Here is a 27,210-nt window from a genome sequence, read left to right as displayed (position 1 = left end):
GGAGCGGCCACTGCACTCCAGTCTGGGTGACAGAGTGAGACTCCAACCTAAAAAAAAAAAGGCAGCTTGTCTCAGTACTTAACAGTTTTATGTGCACATACACACACTGAGATCATAAATGCCTACTCATTAAGGAGAAGTTGGTGTTTTATTTTGATATACTTCCACTTGTATTATGTGCTTGCTATATGCCAGATGCTGTGCATAAAGGAAACGGGAACATGCCCTCTAGTGCTGGTCGTTGTATCTACGAGAATGGATGGCTCAGTACATAGTAAGCTGTCAGTAAAAATTATTCATAAGGAAATTCAATTTGTTTTATTTACTTAAGTATTCTAAATTCTAGCAGAAAAACTGTTCCCTCACTAAGTTCCCAAAAATAAAAGTGTTGACCTCAAAAATTCTAGGTTCAACTTGCAACATTATAGATCTTTGTCAATAAAGGCAATAACAGAGCTGTGTAACAAGAATATACAAGGAGTATATTTTAGCCTGAATATTTATGGATTCCAGTTTTTAGTTTTGGCTTTCTCATTCAATGCATAATATTTGTTGAGTGAATGATTAAGCAGTGATTAAATTACTTTTCTCTTAGAAACCGTCGTTCCTGTATTCCCAGCACTTTGGGAGGCCGAGGCGAGAGGATTGCCTGAGCCCAGGGGTTCGAGACCAGCCTGGGCAACTTGGTGAGACCTTGTCTCAACAATCTATCAAAAAATTAGCCATGCGTGGTAGTGTGCGCCTGTAGTTCCGACTACTTGGAAGGATCGCCTGAACCCAGCAGGTTGATGCTGGGGTGGCCATGAGCGTGCCATTGCACTCTAGCCTGGGTGACAGAGTGAGACTCTGACTCAAAAAGAAAAAAAGAAACTGTTGTTCTTTTTTGTGTCCTCAAAATATCCTTTTGTCAGATATTTTTATAATTGTGTCTAGTTTATTCAGTCAGCAGATATATAGCAGGAATGCCAAAAACAGGTATATACATTTTAAAAGATGTTATCTATGTATTCCTTTCTGAAGTTGAATTGAATTACAGTAGCAATGTGTAGTATGATGTTTGCTCAAAAGATGACGTTAATCAAATAAATGCTAGCATCACCATGCAACAGGCAGGACAGTCAACATGGCAAAAGCGTAGTTGTTCTTTGAGGAGTGTCAAACCATTTTGAAGTGATATTTGAAATTCAAGAACGTTGGAAAGTACATTGGCAATGGAGGTGTGAGTAGGCAACAGAACTTCCAACATGCCTAACAATTCATGCATTCCTGATAACTTTGAGATGCATCGTACTGTGTGTGATGTGCACGAGGGAAGATCCAGGAGGCTTCACGCTGCAACAAGTCCTGCAGTAGTTTGCCATTATCAGAAGTGTTTGAACACTGATGGTAACCACTTTGAGCACCTCTTGTAACTGCAGAACTCAAACATGACTTGTATTCATCTATTGTCAACAGTATATATCGAGTATTACAATTTTATTACATCTTTTTCCTTTCTTAAAATGTGTGTACATTTTTTTGATACCCTCTCTATATTGTGTATTCTCTTTGTCAAGTATCTTGTTTCCTATGATCTATTTAGGTTACTATACATAAGCCTAAACTTTTCTTTATCCAAATGAAGAATTTCTTACGGTCTAGCCATTTATGTATAATCCATGTTTTAGATTTATTCTTCCTATCATTTGAATATTTGATTTATTTTGAGGACAGGTTTCTGTTTTGTATCTAGATTTCCCACCTGCTTATATATTAAGACAGTAGAAAGGTGAGAAAATGTCAATTTAAATGAAATGCTGAACTCTGTTTTCATAGCAAAATATAGTAGATGGCCTGCTAAAATTATATCTGCTAATTTACTTGCCAGTCTTTTAATATAAGATCAAGGTTTTTATTTTTTATTACTTTGTACATGAGTACTACTTAGAGTTCTTTATAGCCTTTCTTGTATAAGATCACACCAATAATTCCTCCTTTGGATTGTTCATCTTCAGTTTTCTTTAAAATAGAACAAAAACATTGCTTGGACATTATCCATTTCAGTTCCTCTTTAAACATACTCAGTGACAGATTTATGTCACTCTGAATGCCTGGGACATGAATATTTTCTAGCATATACACAAATTTCTGCTTTTATTAAGTTGAACTTTTTCTTTTCTGAGTTGGAGTCAAGACTGGAGTCGCCCAGGCTGGAGTGCAGTGGCACACTCACAGCCACCGTAACCTCGACTCTTCTGCCTCAGGTGACTCTTCTGCCTCAGCCTTCCAAGTACCAAGTAGCTGGAACTACAGGCATGTGCCACCACGCCCAGCTAATTTTTTGATTTACTGTAGAGATGAGGTCTCGTCAAGTTGCTCAGCCTGATCTTGAACCCGTGGGCATCCTCTCGCCTCCCAAAGTGCTTGGGTTACGGGCGTGAGCCACCATGCCCAGCTGAGCTTCTTACTATATGAAGAATCATAAAGAATTGTTTCTGTGAAGTGGAAACTGACTAAAAGAACTTCTATATTATAATTAATTTGCGTATTACCTATCAATAATTAGCTGTTACTAATTATTGGATACAAATTGTAAGTATTTCGGGTAATTGACTTTAACTATACTTTCATCTAAATGGCTGTAATCACATCTATATACAACTCTTTTCTTTTGCTTTGTTCTTCTGTATCATATATAATTTGTATGAATGAGTTTACGAAGTTTGTTTTAAGGTTTTAGGGTTTGCATTTCCTTAAAACTTGATTATCCTCTTAGAAATCATTGGTACCAAAGGAGGTACTAAAAGGAATATTTGACGTTTTGTAATTATAGAGGGATGAAAATGTATTAAGTTGCCCATGAACCCATGGGCTCAGACAGTCCACTCGCCCCTGCCTCCCAAAGTGCTGGGATTACAGGCTGAACCACTGAGCCCAGCCTAATGTGCTCCCTCCCAAAATCTATCTTTAAGCCATAGACTCTGTTTTGAACATCGTATAGCCACTTTATTCAACCCTTTGTTATCAGGCTTCTCAACTTTGTTCTTGTAAATGTGTGTGGAACAGAAGTTTTATGTACTTAAAACTGGTTTGTTGAATTAGTTGCGATTCAAGTTGACAAGTTGCTTGTACCTAGAATTAAATGGCACAAGTGTCTTTACTCAGCCATTTATTATTGGCAATTGCTTGGGATATGCATTCAAGAAAAACTTAAGATACCATGTCAGATAAGATTTTGGAAGTATATTTGAGTTGTTCTGTTTCTTTCTTTATATGGCTCAATAAATTGACCAAATTTAGTCAAATATTTTAAGTCAACAAGTCATGTGTCTCTTAATGTGCTGCATGTGTTAGTTTTTGATACTCTTAGCAACGGTATTTTTATGGACATGCCTTGTCAGTTTCTTGTATGTATTTTATAAATGTTCAGGAGGGACAATTTGAGTAATTTATATTACAACTTGAGATTGATATAGAATGTATATTTCATGGTAGTGCTTTTAACATTTAATTTATTTTAAAACACTTCAAAAACATATTACGTTTATAAACAAAAGACCAAGCAGATTTAACGTTAACAGCTTTAGATATTTTTGTTGGTATTTCTTACATTATATTGATTTTAAAGCATAGACATTTAAAATCAAAATTAGCAGTGTTTTGTCTTGGGGAGAATAGCTATTTGTGTATGTATATCTTTTTTGGAGAGAAAGTGCAATCATCTTCTTCAGATGGAGAAACTTTTACTTTTTAATTTACTTATTTTTTGAGTTGGAGTCTCACTCTGTCACTCAGGCTGGAGTGCAGTGGCATGATCATGCTCACCGCAGCCTCTGCCTCCTGGGCTCAGGCGATCTCCACCTCAGCCTCCTGCGTAGTCAGGACTATAGGTGTGCTCTACCATGCTTGGCTAATTTATTTTTATTTTTATTTTTTGTAGAGACAAAGTCGTGCTATGTTGTCTAGACTGGTCTCAAACTCTTAGGCTCAGGTAGTTCTCCTGCCGTGGCCGCCCAAAGTACTGGTATTATAGAACCACTGTACCTGGCCCAAATGGAGAAACTTCAAGAATTACTGATTTATTGTGAAAATCTTTTATCTTCAGTGTCAAAGCATTATTCATAAGATGACTAATAAGACTGTACTCTGGATTCTACTTACCTTTATCCTCACAATATTCAGCTTTGCATCTTTATATACTAGAACTGTTTTTCACTTTTTCTTATTTTAAACTCAGATATGGAGCCTCTTTCAGGAAATACTCCCTGACTACTGCCATTCTACCTTAGTTGTTCTTTTTCTGAGCTCTCATAGTAACCAGTGGACATGTCTGTAATTGTACTTACACTCCTTTTGTTATAATTATTTGTTTGTGAATTTGTCTTCTGTACTAGATGGTGGATGTTTTAAATTTTATGTATCTAACTCTTTACTGACTGAATAAAATACCACAAGTCCCTTTGTTTTCCAAGCAGAATATGCTGGTCATAATTTAATCTTAACCCCTTTCTTACTGTTTTTATAATCACTTCTCTGCATTATATTCTTGAATAATTTCAAGCCCTATTGTTTTAAGTATTACTTCTGTGCAGGTAATTCTAAATCGATATTTTCATCCCACATTTCTTTTCAGAGCTCCAGATCTATTAGAACTCTGAAAATAAATGTGGGATGAAGAGGTATACAGACATCTGTAAATTTAGCATATCCAAAGCTAGTAAAATCATCATCTTTCTTTCCCCAACCTGCTCCTTGAATCTGTGGTATTTATCTTCATGAATGGCTTCTTTCTCTTATCCTTTGTATGCAGTCTTTCATTAAATCTTGCACATTTTCTCCTAGGTTTCTCTTAGCATATTCATAGTATAGCATACCTTGGCAATACTATGGATGTGATTTGAGACCACCACAATGGAATGAGTCACACAAATATTTTGGTTTCCCAGTGCATATGAAAGTTATGTTTATGCTGTAGTCTGTTAAGTGTGCTATAGCATTATGTCAAAAAAAGCAATGTATATACCCTAGTGAAAAAATACCTCACTGCTAAAAAATGTTAGTGCTCATTTGAACCTTCAGTAAATTGAAATTTTTTGCCAATAGAGGGTCTTGCCTTGACGTTGGCTGCTGACTGATCAGAGTGGTGGTTATTAAAGGTTAGAGTGACTGTGGCAGTTTCTTAAAATAAGACAGCAGTGAAGTTTGCTTATTGATTGTTTCTTCCTTTTGTGAAAGATTTCTTTGTAGCATATGATGCCATTGATAGCATTTTACCACCAGTAGAATTTCTTTCAAAATTTTAGTCAGATCTCTTTAACCCTGCCGCTTTTCCCCATAACATTCTGCATTTTTTTTCCTTTTCAACAGTATTCATAACGTGTTCACCAGGAGTAGGTTTCATCTCAGTGAACCACTTTCTTTGATCATCCATAACAAGCAACTTGTCATCCCTTCAAGTTTTATTATGAGATTGGAGCACTCCAGTCACATCTTCAGGCTCTACTTCTAATTCTAGTTCTCTTGTTGTTTCTAACACATCTGCAGTTACTTTCTCAACTGAAGTCTGGAACCCCTCAAAGTCATTCATGAGGGTTGGAATAAATTTCCAAACTCCTTTTAATGTTGATATTTTGCCTTCCTCCTATGATTCATGAATGTTCTTACTGGCATCTAGAATGGGCAATCCTTTGTAGAAGGTTTTTAATGTACTTTGTCTGAATCCATCAGAGGAATCACTAGCTATGTCAGCTGTACTTTTTGAAATTGTATTTCTTAAATAAGATTATTTGATTCATGGGGTGCAGAATACATATTGTGTTACCGAGTATAGAAACAGTCTCCTTGTATACCTCTCTCCTTATAAACAAAGCTCATGACTAGGTGCATTGTCATGAGCAGTAGTACTTTGAAGTGAATCTTTGTTTCTGAGCGATAGGTCTCAACAGTGGGCTTTAAATATTCAGTAAACCATGCTGAAAGTAGATATGCTGTCATCCAGGCTTTGTTGTTCCTTTTACAGAACACAGGCAGAATAGATTTAACTTAATTTCTCAAGGGCCCTAGAATTTTCTGAATGGTCAATGAGCATTGCCTCCAACTTCTTCTTCTTCTTTTTTTTTTTTTGAGTTGGATCTCACTCTGTTGCCCAGACTGGAGTGCAGTGGCGCATTCACAGTCACCACAGTCTCGACATGCTGGGTTCAGGCGATTCTTTCTCCTCAGCCTTCCAAGTGGAACTATAGGTGCACAATACCACACCTGGTTTATGCCTCTGTCTTCAAGTCACCAGCGACAATAGCCCCTAACAAGATTGTTAGCCTGTCTTTTGATGCTGTGAAGACAGACATTGACTTCTCTATGACTGTGAAAGTCCTAGATGCCTTCTTTCAGGAGAAGGCTGTTTTGTCTACATTGAAAATCTATTGTTTAGTGTAGGCACCTTTACCAGTGATCTTAGCTAGATCTTCTGGAGAACTTGCTGCAGCTTCTCTGTCAGCACTTTCTGCTTCCTTGGACTTTTCTATTATGGAGAAGACTTTTTCCTGAAACCTCATGAACCACAACATCTGCTATCTTCAAACTTGTCTTCCTCACCTCTCTTAGCCTTCATAGAGTTGAAGAGAGTTAGGACCTTTGTCTGGATTAGGTTTTGGTTTAAAGCAATGGTCTCCAACTTTTTTGGCGTCAGGGACTGATTTTGTGGAAGACAGTTTTTCTGCAATTGGAAGCTGGGAGAATCATTAGGCATTAGATTCTCATAAGGAGCTACAACCTAGATCCCCTCACATGCACCATTAACAATAAGGTTCAGCTCCTATGAGAATCTAATGCTGCCGCTGATCTGGCAGAAGGCTGATGTGACAGGAGACAGAGCTCTGCTCCCTTGCAGCTCACTTCCTACTGTGTGGCCCAGTTCTTAACAAGCACAGACTGAGGGTTGGGGACCCCTGGCTTAAGGGAATGCTATGACTGGTTTGATTTTCTGCCTAGACCACTAAAACTTACTCCATATCAGCAATAAGGTTGTTTCATGTTCTTATCATGTGTGTTCACTGAAGTAGCACTTTATTTTATTATAAAGATCTGGGGTACAAGTGAGGATAACTACATAGGTAGGCTGCATGCAGGTGAAGTTTGGGCTTCAAACTGACCCTCATTCCCCTGGTAGTGGACCTGGTACCCTTTGTATTGTCATGTGCCCCCCCGTTTCTTTCTTCTTCCTTCCTCTAGGAGTGCCCAGTGATTGCCAGTCTTTTCCAATGTGATTATTGTTCAGGCCCCACTTACGAGTGAGAACATTTGGTATTCAGTTCTTTGTTCTGTGATAGATCACTTAGTATGATGTTCTCTAACGCCATCCAATTTGTTGTGACGTCCATGGTTTTGTTCTTCTTTGTGGCTATGTAGTCCTTCTTTTTATATAAATGTACACATTTTCTTTATCCAGTACACTTTTGACGGACAGTAGGGGTGGTTCCATGTTTTAGCTATTGTGAATAGTGCAGCAGTAAATGTGTGTGCAGGTGTCTTTTTTGTAGAACGATTTATGTTCCTGTGGGTGTATTCCCAGGAGGGGGATTGTTGGATCGTATGGAAGGTCAGTTTTTAGTTCTGGAATCGCCACACCACTTTTCATAGTGATTGAACTAGTTTGCACTCCCATGAACAGTGTAGAAGTATTCGCTATTTACTGCTCCCGTGCCAACATCTGTTGTTTTTTGACTTGTTAATGATAACCATCCTTACCAGAATTAGGTGGTATCTTATTGTAGTTTTGATTTGCATTTCTCTGACGATTAGTGAGGCTGAGCATTTTTTCATGTGTCTTTTGGCTGCTTGTATGTCTTTTGAGAAGTGTCTGTTCATGTCCTCTGCCCACTTTTTATGGGTTGTTTTTTTTTTCCTTTCACTTCCTTTCAGTTCCTTTTAAATCCTGGATGTTAGGCCTTTGTCAGATACGTGCAAAACACCACTCAAAGAAATCAAAGACACAAACCAATTAAAAAACATTTCTTGCTAATAGATTGGAAGAATCAATATTGTCAAGATGTCCATCCTACCCAAGGCAATCTACAGATTCAATGCAATACCCATCAAATTGCCAACATTGTTTTTCTCAGACCTGGAAACAGCAATGCAGAAATTCATATGGAAACAGAACAGAGCATGAATAGCCAAAAAACGATCCTCAGCAAAAGAAATAAAGTAGACTTTTAACTTTATTTCAAGACTACAGTAACTAAAACAGCTGGTATTGGTACAAGAATAGACACATAGACCAATAGAACAGGACAGAGATTCCTGAAGCAAAAACATGGTCTCTCAACCACCTCATTGTCAACAAAGCCACCAACCGCTGGGGAAAGGTGACCATATTTAAGAAATGGTGCTGGGAAACTGGACTCCTTTGTGTCACCATATACAAAAATCAATTTCCAAATGGATCAAAGGCCTAAATGTAAAACCTCATACTGTAAGAATTCCAGAAGAAAATATGAGAAACACCCTTATGCACATAGGAGTAGGCAATGAATACTTGACTAAGTTCCCAAAAGCAAATACCATTAAAGCTAAGATAGACAAGTGGGACCTATCCAATTGAAAAGCTTTTGCACAGCAAAAGAAACCTTCAAGAGAGTAAAGAGACAACCCACAGAATGGAGTAGCACTTTAAATTTCTTTCAATAACTTTTCCTTTGCATTCACTATTTGGTTGTTTGCCACAAGAGACCCAACTTTTGGCTTATATCAGCTTTTGACATGCCTTCCTCACTAAGTTTAATCATTTCTGGCTTTTAATTTAAAGTGAGAGACACGTGACTCTTCCTTTTGCTTGAACACTTAGTTGTCATTGTAGGGTTATTAATTGGCTTAATTTCAATTTTCTTGTGTCTCAGGGAATAGATTTGAGAAGAAGGGGAGTGATGAAGGAATGACCTGTAGGTGGGGCAGTCGTAACACACACAATATTTATTGATTAATTTTGCCATCTTATATGGGTACAGCTTGTGGTACCCCAAAACAATTAAAATAGTAATCAAAGATTACTGTCCACAGGTTGCCATAACAGATATAATAATAATGAAAAAGTTTGAAATATTGTGAGAATCATTAAAATGTGACACAAAGACCCAATCTAAGTACATGTTGTTGGAAAAATGGCATCACTAAACTTGCCCAAAGGCAGGGTTGCCACTAACTTGAAGTTTTCTTAAAAAACCCTGTAATATCCTTAAGACTCAATAAAACAAGATATGCCTGTATCTGCTGTTAGTTCTTTTCTTTTCATAGTGTTTCTATGATCTTTTTGAAATACTGATCTGATCTTTGTTACCCCTCTGCTCAAAAACTCCAAATGTCTTTCAAATCATCTTTTTTGAAATTTTAAAATGTTTTCTTTTTTTTCCCCCTACTGCTGAATTGAGCCAGTTCTGTTTGTGTGTTGGAGTAGAAAGAAGTTAAAAACCATGTGCAGTAGAAATTCACTTTATCTTTGCATTATGTCAGAACTTTTACCATCTAATCTTATCCTGTTTTTTATTTTTATTTTTATTTCTTGAGTCAGGGTCTCACTCTATCACCCAGACTGGAATGCAATGGCACGATCATGGCTTACCACAGCCCCGACCTCCTGAGCTCAGGCAACCCTTCCACCCTAGCCTACCAAGTAGCTGGGACTATAGGTACATGTCACCATATGCTTGACTGATTTTTTTATTTTTTGGTAGAGATGGTGTCTGTGTTGCCAGGCAGGTCTTGAACTCCTGAGCTCAAACGGTCTTCTCACCTTGACCTCCCAAAGTATTGGAATTATAGGCATGGAGTACTGCATCTGGCCTTTTCCTGTTTTATAACTTGACAGATACCGTATACCACTGGATGACTTGCTGTTTGCTTATTCCATTCATTTTTAAAAACAGTAGTGTTTTGTTCAGTGAAGTTCCTACCAGTTGAATTGCTACTTGAACTCCTGTGTAATCTTTAAAACTTTACTCAAATAGGTACTTCTTATTGGAACTGTAAGGACTCTCTTAAATGCAAGAAGATCTCTTTATGTCCTCAGTGATATTTTCTTACTTTCTACACAGTGCTTTTAATGGCTCTTGTGTCATCATTGTTATTTGGACCATTCTCCTGAATTATAATATGGTGTTTTTCCTTCCCTCTATTCCTAGGGCCTTGGCATATGTACTTTTTGGTATATATAATATGAAGAGTTGCTAAAGGAATTAGGAACATTTCGCTATAAAAAATATGTGAGAATTCTTGGGGTGGGGAGGTTTTTATAGCATTTAAAAGGTTATCGTTTAAAAGAGAGATTCCATTTGATATGTGGAGCTCCAGGAGGTAGAGGATAGAAGCTAAAACAATACAGATTTTAGCATGTACAATTTAGAGGAAGATAAGTAAAAGACCTAGTACTGGAAGTCATACGTAGTAGCCTTTCGATAAATAGTATCCTATTAATTTTTTTGTTTTTTTGCTTTTTAAATTGACATATAATTCAGTAAAGTACACAGCTTTTGAGGGTGTGATTCAATGAATATTTTCATATGTGTTTGCCTATGCAAAAATTATCCCAAGAAAGAGAATATTTGCAGCCCTTCAGAAGTTCCTTCATATTCTTCCCATCATTCTCCCACAGATTTAACCCTGATGCCAAGCTTTATCACCAAAGATTAGTTTTCCTTGAAGATCTACAGCATGAATCCTTTTGTATTGACTTTCTTTTACTCATCTATTTATATGTGAGCTTTATGTCTTTGAAGAGAACAATTTTTTGTTCTTTTCATTCATTGTTCTTTTTTTTAAAAAAATCACTTTAAAGGATTCTACTACATGAATGGGATCTTCCCCAACATGCATGCACTCCACCTCATTTATTTACCCATTCTATATAACTTGAACAGATACTGTCAGGTGGTTTTCTGAAGTGGATATATGAATTGTACACTTACACCAGCAATTTGGTTGTTTCCCCCATTACAATAGATTTAATACTTTTCATTTAAGAATCAAGCTTTTTATTTTATTTTTTTGCACACATTGTTTATTCATTGTAGATGTTTTGAATATAAAGGAATATTTAAGGAAGAAAATAAATATTGTAGTCTCATAGCCAGTTACTTTAGCCTTCAAAATACATTCTTTTAGTCCTTCATATTTTTAGTAAAATGTGGATCATATTAGGCATACTTTTTTTCCTTTTTATTATTTTTTTTTTATTTTAAAGATGTGGGGTCCAATTCAGGGATAGATATACAAGCATTGATTATGCAGGTACTCTTGTTGATGAGGTGTGCCCCTCCCTCTCCTAGCAGTTTTCCTCAGTTACCAATCCTGTCCCCTACCCCCAACAGTTTCCCACTACTGCCAATCCCCTTCTTATAGTATTGATAATAATAGGCATACTTTTTAAAAAACTTAGTACATTGTAGGCATTTTCTCCTATCCTATTATTCTTTCCCATTTCCATATTTATATCCTTTGTAGAAAATGTAATATGTCTACAGTCATGTACAGCCTGAATGTGCCTGATCTTGTCTGATCTTGGAAACTAAGCACAGTTGAGTCTGGTTAGTACTCGGACAGGATACTGTCTGGGAATATTGGATGCTATAGGCTTTGGGGGAAAAAAAGACAAGAAAAATCTTACTATACTCTGGGCATTTTCCTATATTCTTCTATGTTTCTTCTTTGTTATGAGATAGCAGTGGTTCTCAAATCTCTTCTCTTTCTTCCTTTAACCACTACTTCTGTGAAAATGCATAGTTCTTTTTTCAGGTCTAAAAATCAACCTCCCATATGACCCCGCAATCCCCCTACTGGGAATATACCCAGAGGAACTCAAATCACTCTATGAAAAAGATACCTGTACACGCATATTTATTGCAGCATTATTCACAGTAGCTAAGACATGGAACTAACTGTGCTTAGCTTACCAAAGCCCATCGAAAGAGGACTGGATTTTAAAAAATGTGGTACATGTGCATGATGGAATATTATGCAACCATAGAGGACAAAATTATGAACTGTTTAACAGCAACTTGGATGGACTTAGAGTCTATAATACTGAGTGATCTCTCACAGAAACAAAGAACTGAGTACCATATGTTCTCACTCATAAGCGGACCTTAAACAACTATCATAATACTATAATGAAAGGGATTGGCAGTAGTGGGATACTGCCAGAGGAAGGCACACCTCATCAACAAGGGTATCTGCATAATGAACTATGTATACCTAACTAGTATATCTAACTCTGAAATTTTGCACCCCACATATCCAAAATAAAAAAAAAAAGAAAAGCACATAGTTCTTTTCTTAAGCAGTATGTATTCAAAGTCCATTATAGATGTTACTTAAATATTCATTTATTGTCTCCTTATATGTAAGATGTGTTCTGGGCACTTTGGGATCCTGCCATTGGGTTGCTTTTAGCTTGTTCCAGAGGTAAGAATCAGGGATACATAAGAATTTTAAACATGTTAGGAAATTTTTGTGATATGTAACCTCTCCCCACCCTGCACAGCTTCATTCCTTCCTTTGACATATAAAGACACCAAATCCCCAAAAGTTTGAATTAGTTGTCCACAGCCACAAAACTTGTGGGAGAGCCAGAACTAAAACCTAGAATTAAAAGCTATGATTTCACCTTGAAGCCTTTTCACTTTAAGTGTATTGTATAGTGCTTTTCTTGATGTAAACTTTGTCATTTTCTTCTTTAGGGACAGTCTACAAAAAACATTTATTTTGGTAGCTAAAGAAAAATTGGTTTAATTTATGTAGTAATTACTTATTAAGTATTTCAAATGTAAGCCAGGCTCGGTAGCTCAGCCTGTAATCCCAGTGCTTTGGGAGGCTGAGGTGAGTGGATTGCCTGAGCCTGCGGGTTCAAGACCCGCCTGGGCAACTTGGCGAGACCCCATCTCTACAATAAATCAAAAAATTAGCTGGGCGTGGTAGCGCATGCCTGTAGTTCCAGCTACTTGGAAGGCTGTGGAGGAAGGATCGCCGGAGCCCAGCAGGTCGAGGCTGTGGTGGCCGGGAGTGTGCCACTGCATTCCAGTCTGGGCGACAGAGTGAGACTCCAACTCGGAAGAAAATAAAATAAAATGTGTGATACCTTGTTGCAAAGATTTCAGATAGATGAGAAATTTGTTGATAATCTAGGGACATCTGTGTAAAGTAGTATGTAGAAAGAGCGTAGTTTTTGGAATTTGAGACATCTGTGTTAGACACCCAACCTGTGTAACTTATTCAATCTATTTAATCTCTTTGGAGCTTAGCTTCCTCCTGCATTCATTCATTCATTTACCAAAACTCTAACACATACCAAGAACTGTGCAAAGTACTGGTGACACAGCAAAATTCCTCCTTTCATCAGTCCTCATGCTGGGAGTGGAGTAAACAGATGGTTAACAAACAAATAACAAAAATATGTAGTATGTTATGGTCATAAATTGTATGGAAAAAAATAAAGCAGATACCCAGAATATCAAATGATTGGGCAAGAGGTTGTAATTTATATGGTGGCCAGAAGAGACATTGCCAAAAACTGACAGTTAAGCAAAGACTTCATTTTCAAAACGTGGTTACAGGATATCTCATTTATGCATCACTCATATATAGTGCTGATAAGCCAGCTCTAGACTGGTCTTTCTTAGGTTGAAACAGCACTTAAGAAGCTTTCTAGTATTTTCTCCATCAATTATACCTCTCTCTGCCATTAATATCTTACTGTTTTGTTGTTGTGTTCTTATTCCTAGAAATAGGTTTTTTTTTCCCCCAAATATAAACAAACTGAGATTTCCTTTGGTGATTAAGCGATGGGTAGGTGTTAAAGTGCAGGTTTTAAACCTCTTAAGGAGACCAGTAATGATGATAGTCAATGTGCAGCAAAATCCATTAAAACCACTTTTTAAATGACTTACCAATCTTTATTACTTTCAAAAGGTACTTAAATAAACTTAATTTTCTATATATTTAAATAGGTAACACATTAATTTTCCAACAGAGATCTCTTAGCAATAAACCAAGACAGTAATATACATTAATACGTTCACTAATAATCCAGTAGAACCACTTTTTAAAAAAGAAAACATACTTAAATTTACCTTTTATTGCTGCATTTCTTGTCCTAATAGGTACCAGTGGAGAAAGAAACATTTTCTAATAACATATTCTCAAGGTTTGCTTACAGAGGCATTTCTCTGTCAAACATGTCCATTCATTGAAAGAAAAAAAGCTTATAATGCGTCTTAAAGCATGCTTACATTTACCTTTTATTGCTAGGTTGGAACCACATTTTAAAAATGCACAGATAGTCATTCACTCATTTACTCTTAGTTGTATGTCAGTTACTATGCTTATCATAGATGAGAATCAGGAACTGACTAGCTTCTTTACCATATTTTATCCCTATGAGGAAAAAAAAGCCGCTTACTTGCTGTTCTGGGCAAATAGTGACTTTGTGTGAATTAGGAGGGAAAAAAAGTAATAATAACTCTTAACTAAGAAAGAGTCTCTGAGTGAATTTCAGTCCCCTTTTCCAAGTCCTTAAGTCAAATTGTACATGGTACAGACTTCACATTCTTAAGCAGGGATTCTGGCAATACATGGGGATTACGTCTCAATGGGGCTTATATTATAATGGTTGTGAATAGTGCCAATTCTAGAAAGCCTTCTCAGAGTAAATAGATATATCTATGAATACAGTCTATCTCATGGCATATGTTTAGTGTTTATATTGTATTCATCACATATAGGTTGAGTATTCCTAATTTGAAAATTACAGTTTACATTCTAGTAAAGGTAGAAAATAGATATAAATAAGAAAATTGTGGGTATTGGTATTATTAATAATGTGATAGAATAGTAGAAATTACTTTAAAAGAGGTCTAGGAGAGCCTTCCTGAAGAAGAAACATTTACATTGAGACTTGTGTGAGGAAAAGGAATCAGCATGCCTAGATCTAGGGGGCAGAGCATTCCTGACCATGAGAATCGCAAGTATAAAGACCTTGAGGTGCCTGGTCAAGGGAAAGAAAGGTACCTGCTGTGGCTGGAGCATAGTGACCGTACAACTGTGGAGGACAGTGAGCTCCATGGCACCTTGGAGATGGTTTTTGTGAGGATAAAATATATAAACCAGGAAAATAGATAAAGCACCTCTCATACTACCTGACACAAAGTTGAGTTGGTAAAAGAAGTTCCCTTCTTATTTATTTTTTCAATTTTTTCATTAGAACCCCACCAGCATTTATTTACCAATTTGTAATTTGCTTTACTTATTTCCATTTATGTTCATCTGTTGGTTGTCATCTTTTTTCTTTTTAAAATTTTTATTTTTAAAGATGTGGGGTATAATTCAGGGTTAGGTATACAAATGTTCATTATGCGGGTACCCTTGCTGGTGAACTGTGCTCCCCCCTTTATTTTTAAAACTTTTTGAATTATTGATGATCTCGGTGAACTTTCATTTACGTAGGATATATGTATTAATATTTATAGTTTCAGAGATTAAAATGGAGAATTTGAAATATTTATTCATTTAAAAAATAATGATTTACACATGTTGCATAAATAACATTTTTAATTAAAATAACTAATTCAGTTCTTCTTGAAAGTTTGAATTTATTATTGGCAATAAATATACTGTTAGTTGCTTTTCTTGTAGTGACATACTCATTTAACTTATTTTCAAGAAAATATATGCCCAAAATCCAAGTTCTACTAACCCGAGTTTATCATTTAAGTAGACATAATAGTCCATGGAAAAGTGGCTAGTTAGCTTGCATCTCAGTTTAACAAGTGTTTTTCCTTAAGACAGTCATCATATTTGCAAGTACTTTAACACATATTACCCATCTTGTTTCACAGAATATTAAGATATGCATAATAGGATCAAGATTTGATACTGCATGATCAAGGACACTCATGATTGAAAAAACCTTTTTTTTTTTTTTTTTTTTTTTTTTTTTAGCTTTGAGTACATAGTGGTCAGTACGGTGACTGCTGGGAGAGGCTATTCTTTTTGTTTTGCCCTGCCTTGCTTTCGTGTTAAGGCACATGCAGTTTTGCCACTAGTGCTTTTATACCATCAAGTACATATATCAACATAGTGAAAAACGAAAATGACATCTTAGTTTTATTTTGAAAATTGTTTTGACCTCAACTCCCTGAAAGGATCTTGAGCTCTTCCCTGAACAGACCACATTTTGAGAACACCCGCTATAGAGGATGTTATTTGTACTTAATTATAATGTTTTGATCATTTTTATTTTAATATGTCCTTGTTTTCCTAATTGGGTTGCCATAAGGAATCTAGTCACATACAGTACTGCTGTATGTGTATCTTAGCAAAGACTCTTATGATTTACTTAGTATCATTGGTCTATTTGATGACAGTACAATCAAGATAGCAGATTAATTTACAGAGAATATTTATAATATATTATAAAAGCTACAACGTAGGAATGTTATTCTATTGGTGTATTATTTGGAGTGTTGATTTAATTTTTTTTCCAACCATGCTTCTGTTTTGTTTTTAGGCTTGTATTGATGACAATGTTGATATGGTGAAGTTTCTGGTAGAAAATGGAGCAAATATTAATCAACCTGATAATGAAGGCTGGATACCACTACATGCAGCTGCTTCCTGTGGATATCTCGATATTGCAGAGTAAGCTAGTTCTGTGTTTTGTCCTAATACTATTTTAGAGAACCGAGATTTTATAGGAATTCATAGTTAAAGATAAATGAGCAAACTCTTATATTACCTTAATTCCAAGAAAGAAATAAGTGGTTCTTGGAAATCCAAACATTGAATCTCTTAGTATCTAATCTTCTTTGTGTCTCTTCACCTTCTTTGGACTTTGGTACTTTGTATTAACATTAGTAATTGTAAACATTTTCTATCCTCATCTTTTTTTTTTTTTTTTTTTTTTTTGAGCATGATTCAGTGTTAACATTAAGCAATCTAGTCCATTCTATATAATCATGAATTGTTAGGAGAAGTTAACAATAATTCTCAATTGGGCTATTCTGCTGTAGGAAGAATATGATATGAAGTTCTCCTGCTAGTCTGCTTACTTCATTTTTCTTAAGATTATTTTCTAAAAATATATTTTTTTAGAACATTCAGTAAGAAATAGTCATCTTATGGTTGGCTACTTTTAATGTATAGATACTTTTCAAGATAATCTGATTTTTTAAAGCATTTAACAAGATATCCTGAAAGAAGCTTTAATTAAGTTATTTTATTTTTTCTTACTCCTTTGTATCCACACCACAAACAGTTTTGTTGTGCCTCTGCTTACATAAAAGTTTATCAACTAATAAAATATTAAATATGGAATTCTATTCTATAAATATCTGTATATTTCAGTTTTTTTCCTCAGATATATTGGAGATCTGATATGTCAGTTTTAAGGGAGAAACAGTGAATAGTGAAATGAAAAAATTACTCTTGACTTGCAAATCAGAAGATGAGTTATTTGAGTTTTATTACTAATTGCTCTACATGTTTCAGTGATTTGTTTCATCTTTCTGAGTCTTAATTTTCTTATATGTAAACTGAAGAAGACTTTTGCCATTGCAAAACAATAGTGGTTGTTCAAACTTATAATCATGATTCTCAAGTACTTTACCTCCATTTTGTACTTTTCATGCTCATCAGAAAACTTAGATTTCTTCTTCCTAGAAAAAAAATGGGTAATTGTGCATTTATCTTTAACTATACTTAAAGATTAGATACTTAACTCTGTAATAAATTGATGTGGATTATGAATGCTTCCTCAACCACTGTTGAGGGGTGTGACCTTGGCAAGTTGTTTAACTTTTCTAAGCTTCCGTTTTCTCCTCTGCAAAATGGAAATAGTATTTCCTAGGTTTGTTGTGAGGATTAACTGTGGTAATTCATCATGCATAGCATCTGGCACATAGGAGATAGTATACATTGACTTTTGACCATTATCCTTTTTATCTACCTTTAGGAAAATGAAAATTCAGCCTCTTTCTTCAGGTGTTTGATCCTTGTGTTTCCTTTTTTAATTCATGCTTCCAAGTTTGAAAAGGTAGTAATGATTGTCCTGAATAATTTCCTTGTATTGACTTGATTGGATCATAGACCAGTGTTTCATTTGGAATGCTTTTAGCTGCAAGTAACAGGATATCCAATTTTAAATGACCTACAGAATAAGAGCATTTGTCATACAGGATAGTTTATGTTTAGAGGAAGGGCATTCAAGTTTATTAAGGTGCTCAGTGATGTCAGCAAGGGCCTGGGATCTATTTTTTTCTTCTTTTGAATTTCTTAGATATGGACTTTGTTGATAGCCTTGTCTCTTCATGGTTACAAGATGGTTACCACAACTCCAGAATTGTGTTTTTTATATATTCACATCCAAAAGTGAAAAGTGGGTTGGAGATAGAAAATATCTTCTCTATATTCTGCAGATATCAAGGAGGAAAACCTTCCTCCAGAGAGCCCTCTGCATTCTGAAGATTCTCCTAAAGAGAATTGGCCCAGGCTTAGTCATTTGTCCATGTTCTGGCTGACAAAAGTAGATATCTGGCATTAGCTTTTACACGCCAGCAAATAAGTATGAGGAAGGGTACACAGTTTTTGTTAATATTGTCAGTAGTGGAGGGAGGATAAGGAATATGTGCTTCACAGGACTAGTACTAACAAAAGTGACTTTTCTGGCCAAGGTTGACTCAGGGTTTGCTAATCTGTCAGTAGGCAGTTTGAATTTATGGCTATGGTATAACCGAAGTGTTTCAGTCTATAGTTCTAATTAAGACTAGAAGAATGGTGCATTTTCCTTTTTTGCTCTTTTTGGTGTCTGAGATTCTTTTTTAGAATAATAACAATATTTTTATAAAAGGCAATTTAGTATATACTGAGTTTTTTAATAAGGTGATGATAGTCCAAAATCCTTCCAAATGACCAATTATTTTTATCAGCATAATCTCTTTCAGCAATTAATTTCACTAATGAGTTAGAGAAGTTAATGATACCCTATTTTCTTGGGTATGGAAAAAATAATAGCATGGTGGCTTAAGAGATAGGATGAAAATATTCCTTGGGTCAGAGTGTCTTATAGGGGTGAAAGAATGCCCTTATAATAATGACATAGAGACAGTAGTTATAAACAAGGGTTGTCCTAGGAAAACTGGGGCATGTGGTCATTCTACTAACTGAAGTATTTTGGACTTAAATTTGTTGCAAATCCTGGTTCTGCCATTTATTAGTTTTGTGTCTGTGGTCAACCAACCTAGCCTCTGTGATTTAAGATTCTTTATAAAATGATAATGATCTAACTTCTTCCTAGCTCTTAGTGCTCATATAGTGTTCCATTTCACATTTTTTAAATCTGTAAATACTGGACTACTTTTAGTTCTCCAGCATTTGCTGCTGGTTAATTTTGGTGTGTCTTTTCTCATAGTGGTTTATTTGCCTGCTTGCTGTACTTGACCATCTCCTACCAAACTCTTCAGCATGCAGTTTATATAAGGGTCACTTCTTCCAGGAAACCTTTCTGATGTTCTTGGATGATTCATCCTCATCTCTAACATGGTAGTTATTTACATGCTTCTTTACCAACTGCATGATGCACAAAATAATACTAATTCATCCCTATTTAAGTGAGCCATTAAGCCTAAAGTGGTTTACTCTGAGGATTTAAAGATGATTAGGGAACATTGAGTTCTAATTTTTTTTATCTCTTTTGGCGATAATAGGATAAAGAATGTCAGGTTCCAGTTTCATTTCTAGACATTTAACAATTTTACATTTGGTCTGTAGTTTAGCAGGAGCCAGGTAAACAGATATAATGAGTGATGGCTCTTCATATTCTGGCCCAATTATGTCACCTTTTCATTAAGATAATTGTCCTCAACCTTTTCTTACCCTTAAAAAGATCTTAGGATAAACTAAAAATAGAGGTTGTTTAATAATGTCTCTTTTCCAGAGTGGAATGGAGGACAAATAAACAAGGTGAGTTTGGGTGCCCCATGCTATGATGCTATGAACAGCATATGCATTGTTTCAATAAGTACGGCTTATATTGAGTTTTTCATTCTTAGAAATATTAATTAATACATTGCTTAACATTTTTTAAATTATGCCATTAATATTTGTACTCCTACTCTGTATCAGATCAGATATTTAAATGTTTGTATTAACCTCATTTTTTCCCTTTGGTGTGCTGAATCAACAGTGTTATGGTCTGAATAGTTTCACCCAAAGTTCATATATTGCGGCCCTAGCCTCATTACCTCAGAATGTGACTATATTTGGATAAGGGACCTTTAAAGAGATGAGTAAGTTAAAATGAGGCCAAAAAAGTTGTTTCTAATCCAGCCTGACTGGTATTCTTGTAAGAGAAGGACATTTGCACACAAAAAAAGACAGCAGGGTCCCTTGCATAGAGGAAAGAGGCCATATGAAGAAACAGCAAGAAGGCAGCCATCTACCAGGTAAGGATAGAGGCTTCTGAAGAAACCAGATCTGCTGACACCGTGATCTTAGACTTCTAGACTCCAGAACTATGAAAAAACTTGTTTCTATTTAAGTCATCCAACCTGTGGTATTTTGTTTATGGTAGCCATAGCAAACTGACGTAGGCAGTATAAAATTTTTCTTGTCACATCAAGGCATATTCTTCCCTAAATATTACAGTATTAATGTTATTAACTATGGATGCAAAGTAAAATTGAATAGTATGACTTTGGACATACCAGAAAAGGCAAATGATTATGGAACCCAAGAAACACGTATGCAATTTAGTGTTCTAGTATATCAGTTAGTAATGACTCTATAACCATAAACTACAACTGGATTATAAATTTAAACTATTATATGCAAAGCGTTGAAAACCAAGTCCTTGAAAGAAACAGTTAGATGAATGTATAGGAGCTATACAACACAGCCTTTTTATTTTGTCATTTTTTATTTATTGGCTTTTGTTTTGTTTTGTTTTTTGAGTAGAAGTCTCACTCCATCGCCAAGGCTGGAGTGCAGTGGCACGCTCACAGTCACCCTAGCGTCGACCTACTGGGCTCAGGCGATCCTTCTGCCTCCACCTTCCAAGTAGCCAGAACTATAAGTGCATGCTACCAGGCCCAACTAATTTTTTGATTCATTATAGAGATGAGATCTTGCCAAGTTATTCAGGCAATCCCCTCACCTCGACTTCCCAAAGTTCTGGGATTACAGACTTGAGCCACTGCACCTGGCTTGACTTGAATATTTTTAAAAAGAAACTTTCTCATGTCTACTATTTGGTTACCCCAAGTACAGTTTTTATAGGAAAGATAGGATATGTTTTTTATTCTTTCCTGTTGTATACTGGTTTTTAAAATAATGAGTTTGCTCACCATCTTCCTTCAGTAGGAACTTTTTTTTTAGCGATTTAAGTAACATTAGGAGCTAATGCATTTGAGCATAGTCATGTGTTTTAACCCATTGCTGTTTTTCTCTTCATCATTGAGCATGTTGTACCATCTTTGGTCATTGAGAGTCTCTTCAAGTTGACTTCTAAACCCTTGGGACATGACCAAGATAATGTGGTCTTTAAAAGCTTACTTATTCTCTTAGATGACAAAATCTTCCAGGCTCATCTTTTACATTTCCTCCTGCCCAAGGCTTGGAATCCCTATTTTTTCCAAGGAGCCCTGTTCCTTGTAATGGAGTGCTAAGTATGTTCATTGCTACTGAATTGGTCATTGGTTTGGGGTCAAAATCATCACGAAGGTGTATTTCTTTAACCTCTTCTATCTTGAGTCACTATCTCTTTCTCTTTATGATTACTAACTTTCTTCATCATATATTACCCATACATTAGACTGACTATAATAATACCACCACCACCAACACAACAATATGATTTAAAAGCAGTTTGAAGTTTTGTTTTTGAGGGTTTTGTTTTGTCTTTGGGGGACATTTCTTTTTGTCTCTAAGGCATCCAACTTGGAATATACCATCAAATTACTATAGGCTGAATTCATTTGAGAGTTTACTTTTTAAAAATTTAATATGGTTTTATAATTTATATAAAATAGTTCCAATGACAGTATCCACTCTGCCACCCTATTTCCTCCCATACTCTATTGGTATCTATTCTCTAAAATATTTCAGATTGCTCTTAAAATGTAAATATTATTAATTTTAAAAATGATAGAATATCACACACATATTTCTCCTCTTTGCTTTTTGTCCACCCAATACTCTATTCTGGGGGTCACTTTCTAGTGGAATAGAGATAATGATAATCATCCTTTTCAGTGGTAGTACTCCATTGTATAGTGTGTCATTATAGTTTGTTCATCCTGTCCCTCTTAAATGACTAATGAATGTTTAATTGAATTACTACAGTTTTAGTCTTAGAGTTGTCTTTTTTTATTCTTGCAAATTATGGGAATTTTTATGTTTATCTGAAAAACATTTTGTAATATGAACAAGAAAACTTACATGCCTTGTTTAAACATTTTGGTTATTGATGTAATTGTTATCTGATATTTTTTTTTCTTTGTTTTTGCCTCATCAGTACATTTTTTTTTTTTTAGACTTCTGCTACAAATATTTATGGAATGCTTTTGAGTAGCTTTAGTGTTAAATTTTTCAATATAAGGGGAGAATTTGTCCTATATTAGCTTAGCATGATATGGTTTCATTGAATGGAGAGTAGAATATTGATCAGTTAGTACATTTAATATATTTTTCTTCTTGTTTGGACTAATTTTAAAGAAACTGCTGTTGAAGATTTTATATCTTTGTATAAAATGTTTGTAGTATTACACTCAGCGACAGTTTCATGGTCTAATTTGCAGCCTGGAAAGAACGTCATTAACTTTGTTTCTTTCATTAAAGAATCAAGTTTTTTTTTGTTTTGTTTTTTTTTATGTAGAGATGAGGTCTCTCCAAGTTTCCTGGGCTGGTCTCGTACTTGCGGGCTCAAGCAATCCACTTGCCTCGGCCTCCCAAAGTACTGGGATTACAGGCTGAGCCACCGAGCCTGCCCAGCGAATCAACTATTTAAGGATATGATAACTTTAAAATATTTTTGGTCGCTTATTTATGGCTTGGCTTTTCTTCTTCATTATGACCTTTTCCCCATAAACAGAGTCTTCAAGATTTCTGTTGGCTCAACCTTCAAAATAGATCCAATATCTCTTTTTCATCACCTCTTTCATTTCTCCCTGATCCTGGGCACTGTTGTTTTAGTGCAGTTGCCTTATCCTGAGCATAACTTTCATCTTCTCCCTGTTTTCCTCACAGCAGCCAGTGTGATCCTTTTAAAAAATTTCAAGTCAAATACCATTACATTTTTAGTCAAAGCCTATCAAACGATTTATACTGCATTCAGGGTAGAAGTCAGAGTTCTGGATGCCTGCAAGGCTATAGTTTTGCCCCCTGTCAACTCTCTGACTCTATCCTCCACTCTTTTCCAGGTCCTGTTCTATAGCCACACTTATCTTACTGAGCCTTTAAATAAATTAGGCATCTTGCTTCATGGTCTTTGCATCTGCTGATTTCTCTGTCTGGCATTCAATAATGTTATTTTTGGTGCTTTGAAAATAGACGCTTCTGATTATTGTAGCTTTATAATAAAGTTTTAAGTCTGGAAGTGTGATATCTCCAGCCTTGTTTCTTTTGCTGAAGATTGTTTTGGGTATTTGTGGTTGTTGATGTTTTCATATGAATATCTGTATTGTCATTTCCAGGTCTGAGAAGAATGATGTTGGTAATTAATGCATATTGGGTTAAATCTATACTTTGCCTTGGGTAGGATGAACATCTTAACAATGTTGATTCTTTCAGTCCATGAGCATGAAATATTTTTCCATTTGTTTGTGTCATCTGTGATTTCTTTGAGCAGTGTTTTGTAGTTTTCATTGTAACGGTCTTTCACTTCTCTGGTTAGGAGGTTGCTGAGGTATTTCATTTTTTTTTGTTATTGTTGCTATTGTGAATGGGATTGTATTTTTTGTTTGGTTCTCCGCCTCTTTGTTGTTGGTGTATAAGCATGTGACTGTCTTGCACATTGATTTCGTACCCTGAGACTTTGCCAAAGTCCTTTATTGACACAAGAAAGTGTTTAATAGATTCTCTTGGATTTTTGAGGTATAGAATCATATCATCAGCAAAGAGGGATAACTTGACTTCCTCTTTTCCTATTTGGATATCCCTGATTTCCTTCTCTTGTCTGATTGCTCTAGCTAGGACTTCTAACACTATGTTGAACAGGAGGGGTGAAAGTGAGTAGCCTTGCCTTGTTCCAGTTTTCAAGGGAAATGCTTCCAATTATTGTCTGTTTAGCAATATGTTGACTGTGGGTATATAGTAGATGACTTTTATTATTTTGAGGTATGTTCCCTCTATGCCAAGGTATTCAAGAGTTTTTATCAAGAAAGAATGCTGGATTTTATCGAAAACTTTTTCTAGATCTAGTTATATAATCATGTGGTTCTTGTGTTTACCTCTGTTGTTGTGTTTAATTACATTATGGTCTTGCAGATGTTGAACCAGCCTTGCATCCCAGGATGAAGCCTACTTGATCATAGTGGACGATTTTTGAGATGTGTTTTTGAATCTGATTTGCTAGAATCTTGTTGAGTATTTTTGCATCTATGTTCATCAGGGATATTGGCCTGTAGCTCTCTTTTTTTGTTGGATCTTTACCTGGTTTGAGTATCAGTGTGATGTTAGCCTCATAAAACAATTTGGGGACAGTTTCATTTTTCTTGATTGCTTGGAAAACTTGTATACTTACACTCCGCTTTGTATGTTTTATAGAACTCCACTGGAAAGCCATCTGGTCCAGGACTTTTTTTGTGGGTCTTTTTCTTATGATGGGTCGATATCCTGGGTTGTTATTGGTTTATGTAATGTCTCAATTTCAGTGTAAACTAGTACAACCTCTGTGGAAAACAGTGTGGTGATTCCTATAAGATCTAAATATTGACCTTCCATTCGACCCAGCATTCCCCTTTCTGGGAATATACCCAGAGGAATTCAAATTGCTCTATGAAGAAGATACATGTACATACATGTTTATTGCAGCATTATTCAAAAACATGGAACCAACCATGTTGCCCATTGAAAGTGGACTGAATAAAAAAATGTGATACATACACACAATGGAATATTACGCAGCCATAAAGAAGGACAAAATTATGAACTTCGCAGCAACTTGGATGGATTTAGAGTCTGTATTACTGAGTGATCTATCACAGAAACAAAGAAATGAGAACCACATGTTCTCACTCATAAGTGGACCTTGAACAATTATAATACTACAAGAAAGGGATTGGTAGCAGTGGGAAACTGCCAGGGAAGGGGTGGGGGGCACACTTAATCAATAAGGGTATGTGATCTCAAACCAGGTGACGTGGGGACCAAAGAGAGGCCCAGACTTTACCTGTACAATGACCATTTGTATGCCAACCCTGAATTGTACCCCACATATTTAAAAATTTTATTACAAAAAGTAGACAATTCCATAATTTCAGAAATTCTTGCCAAATTTAAGAAAATAAGCCTTACTTCCTTCTCTTCAAGAAACAGAATTCTGTATTGTAGTTAAGAGCTCAGTCTCAGGAGTCAGACAACTCTGTTTAAACTTTAATTCTGTCAAGTAATTGCTTTTAACTTTGGACAAATTACCAACTTCTCTGAGCCTTTGTTTCCTCATTCATAGAATGGAAATACTCATACTTATTCCAAGTTTGTAAGATTATTATGAAGGTTAAATGAAATCATGTATATAAGAAACTTGACACGATATGTGGCAGATACTTAGCTGCTATTCATGATATAATTTTTGTCACTGCTTTTTTTTTATTTTAACGACATGGGGTACAATTCAGGGTTAGGTATACAAATGTTCATTATGCAGGTACCCTTGTTGATGAGGTGTGTGCCCCTCCTCCTGCAGTTTCCCACTACTGCCAATCCCAGCTCCGCCCTCCCCTGGCAGTTTCCCACTATTGTCAATTCTTTTTTTAGTTTTAGGGTAATTGTTCAAGTTCCACTTATAAGTGAGAACACATAATACTCAGTTCTTTGTTTCTGTGATAGGTCACTTGGTATTATAGATTCTAAGTCCATGCAGGTTGCTGTGAAGTTCATAATTTTGTCCTTCTTTATGACTGTGTAATATTCCATCATGTATATGTACTGCATTTTTTAAATCCAGTTCTCTTTTGATCGGCAGCACAGTTTTTGTTATTGGGAACAATGCTGCAATAAACGTGTGTGCAGGTATCTTTTTCATAGTGATTTGAGTTCCTCCATGTATATACCCTGTAGGGAGATTGCGGGGTCATATGGAAGGCTGACTTTTAGATCTTTTAGGAAATCACCAAACTATTTTCCACAAACTTCCACAGAAGTTATATTAGTTTGCACTCCCACCAACAGTGTAGAAGTGTTCCCGTTTCCCCATATCCTCTCCAGCATCTGTTGTTTTTTTTGAGTCATTGATGATGGTCATCCTGACTGAAATTAGGTGGTATTTCAGTGTGATTTTTAATTTGCATTTCTTTGAGACTAGTGAAGCTGAGCATTTTTTCATGTGTCTGTTGGCTGCTTGTATGTCTTCTTTTGAGAAGTGTCTATTCAATCTTTTGCCCACTCTATAATGGGGCTGTTTTGTTTTTTTTCTTTTCAGCCTGTTTGAGTTCCCTGTAGATCCTAGATGTTAGACCTTTGTCAGACATACAGTTGGCAAATATTTTTTCCCAGTCTGTGGGCTGTCTCCCTGCTCTCTTGATGGTTTCTTTGGCCTTGCAGAAGCTTGTCAGTTTCATGAGGTTAAATGTCTGTCTTATCTCTTATGGCATGGGCACTTGAAGTTTTAGTCAGGAATTGGTTACCAGTTTCCAACTTCCATAAGGGTGTCTCCTGCATTTTCTAAGAATCTTAAAAGCTTGAGGTTTTATGTTTAGGTCTTTGATCCATTTAGAGTTGATTTTTGTGTATGGGGATAGGTGGGGTTCTTTTTATATATATATATATATATATATATATATATATATATATATATATATATATAAACATATTTTTTATTTTAAAATTGTGGGGTACAGTTAAAGGTTAGGTATGCAAATATGTATCGTTCAGGCACCCTTGCTGATAAGGGGTGTCTCCCCGTCCCCAGACATATTGACTACCGTTAATCCCACCTCCCTTCCCCTCCCTACCCCTCATAGTTTCCCACCACTG

General features: G+C 35.8%; 1 protein-coding gene across 4 annotated transcripts in view; it reads left to right on the top strand.

Moving 5' to 3' along the window:
• PPP1R12A (protein phosphatase 1 regulatory subunit 12A) overlaps window positions 1-27,210 on the top strand; it is a 156,156-nt gene that overhangs the window by 44,017 nt on the left and 84,929 nt on the right. For all 4 annotated transcript variants that reach the window (XM_008056230.2, XM_021711434.1, XM_008056229.2 and 1 more), the window contains exon 2: window positions 16,532-16,662. In XM_008056230.2, coding sequence (XP_008054421.1) covers window positions 16,532-16,662 — 131 coding nt within the window. The remainder of the gene's footprint in view (window positions 1-16,531; window positions 16,663-27,210) is intronic.

The sequence above is a fragment of the Carlito syrichta genome, unplaced genomic scaffold (genome assembly GCF_000164805.1).
Source record: "Carlito syrichta isolate Samal-C Ts95f unplaced genomic scaffold, Tarsius_syrichta-2.0.1 Scaffold302292, whole genome shotgun sequence".
NCBI classification, from domain to species: Eukaryota; Metazoa; Chordata; class Mammalia; order Primates; family Tarsiidae; genus Carlito; species Carlito syrichta.
The sequence above is the reverse complement of the archived record's forward strand: the minus strand, read 5'-3'. Positions and strand labels throughout refer to the sequence as shown.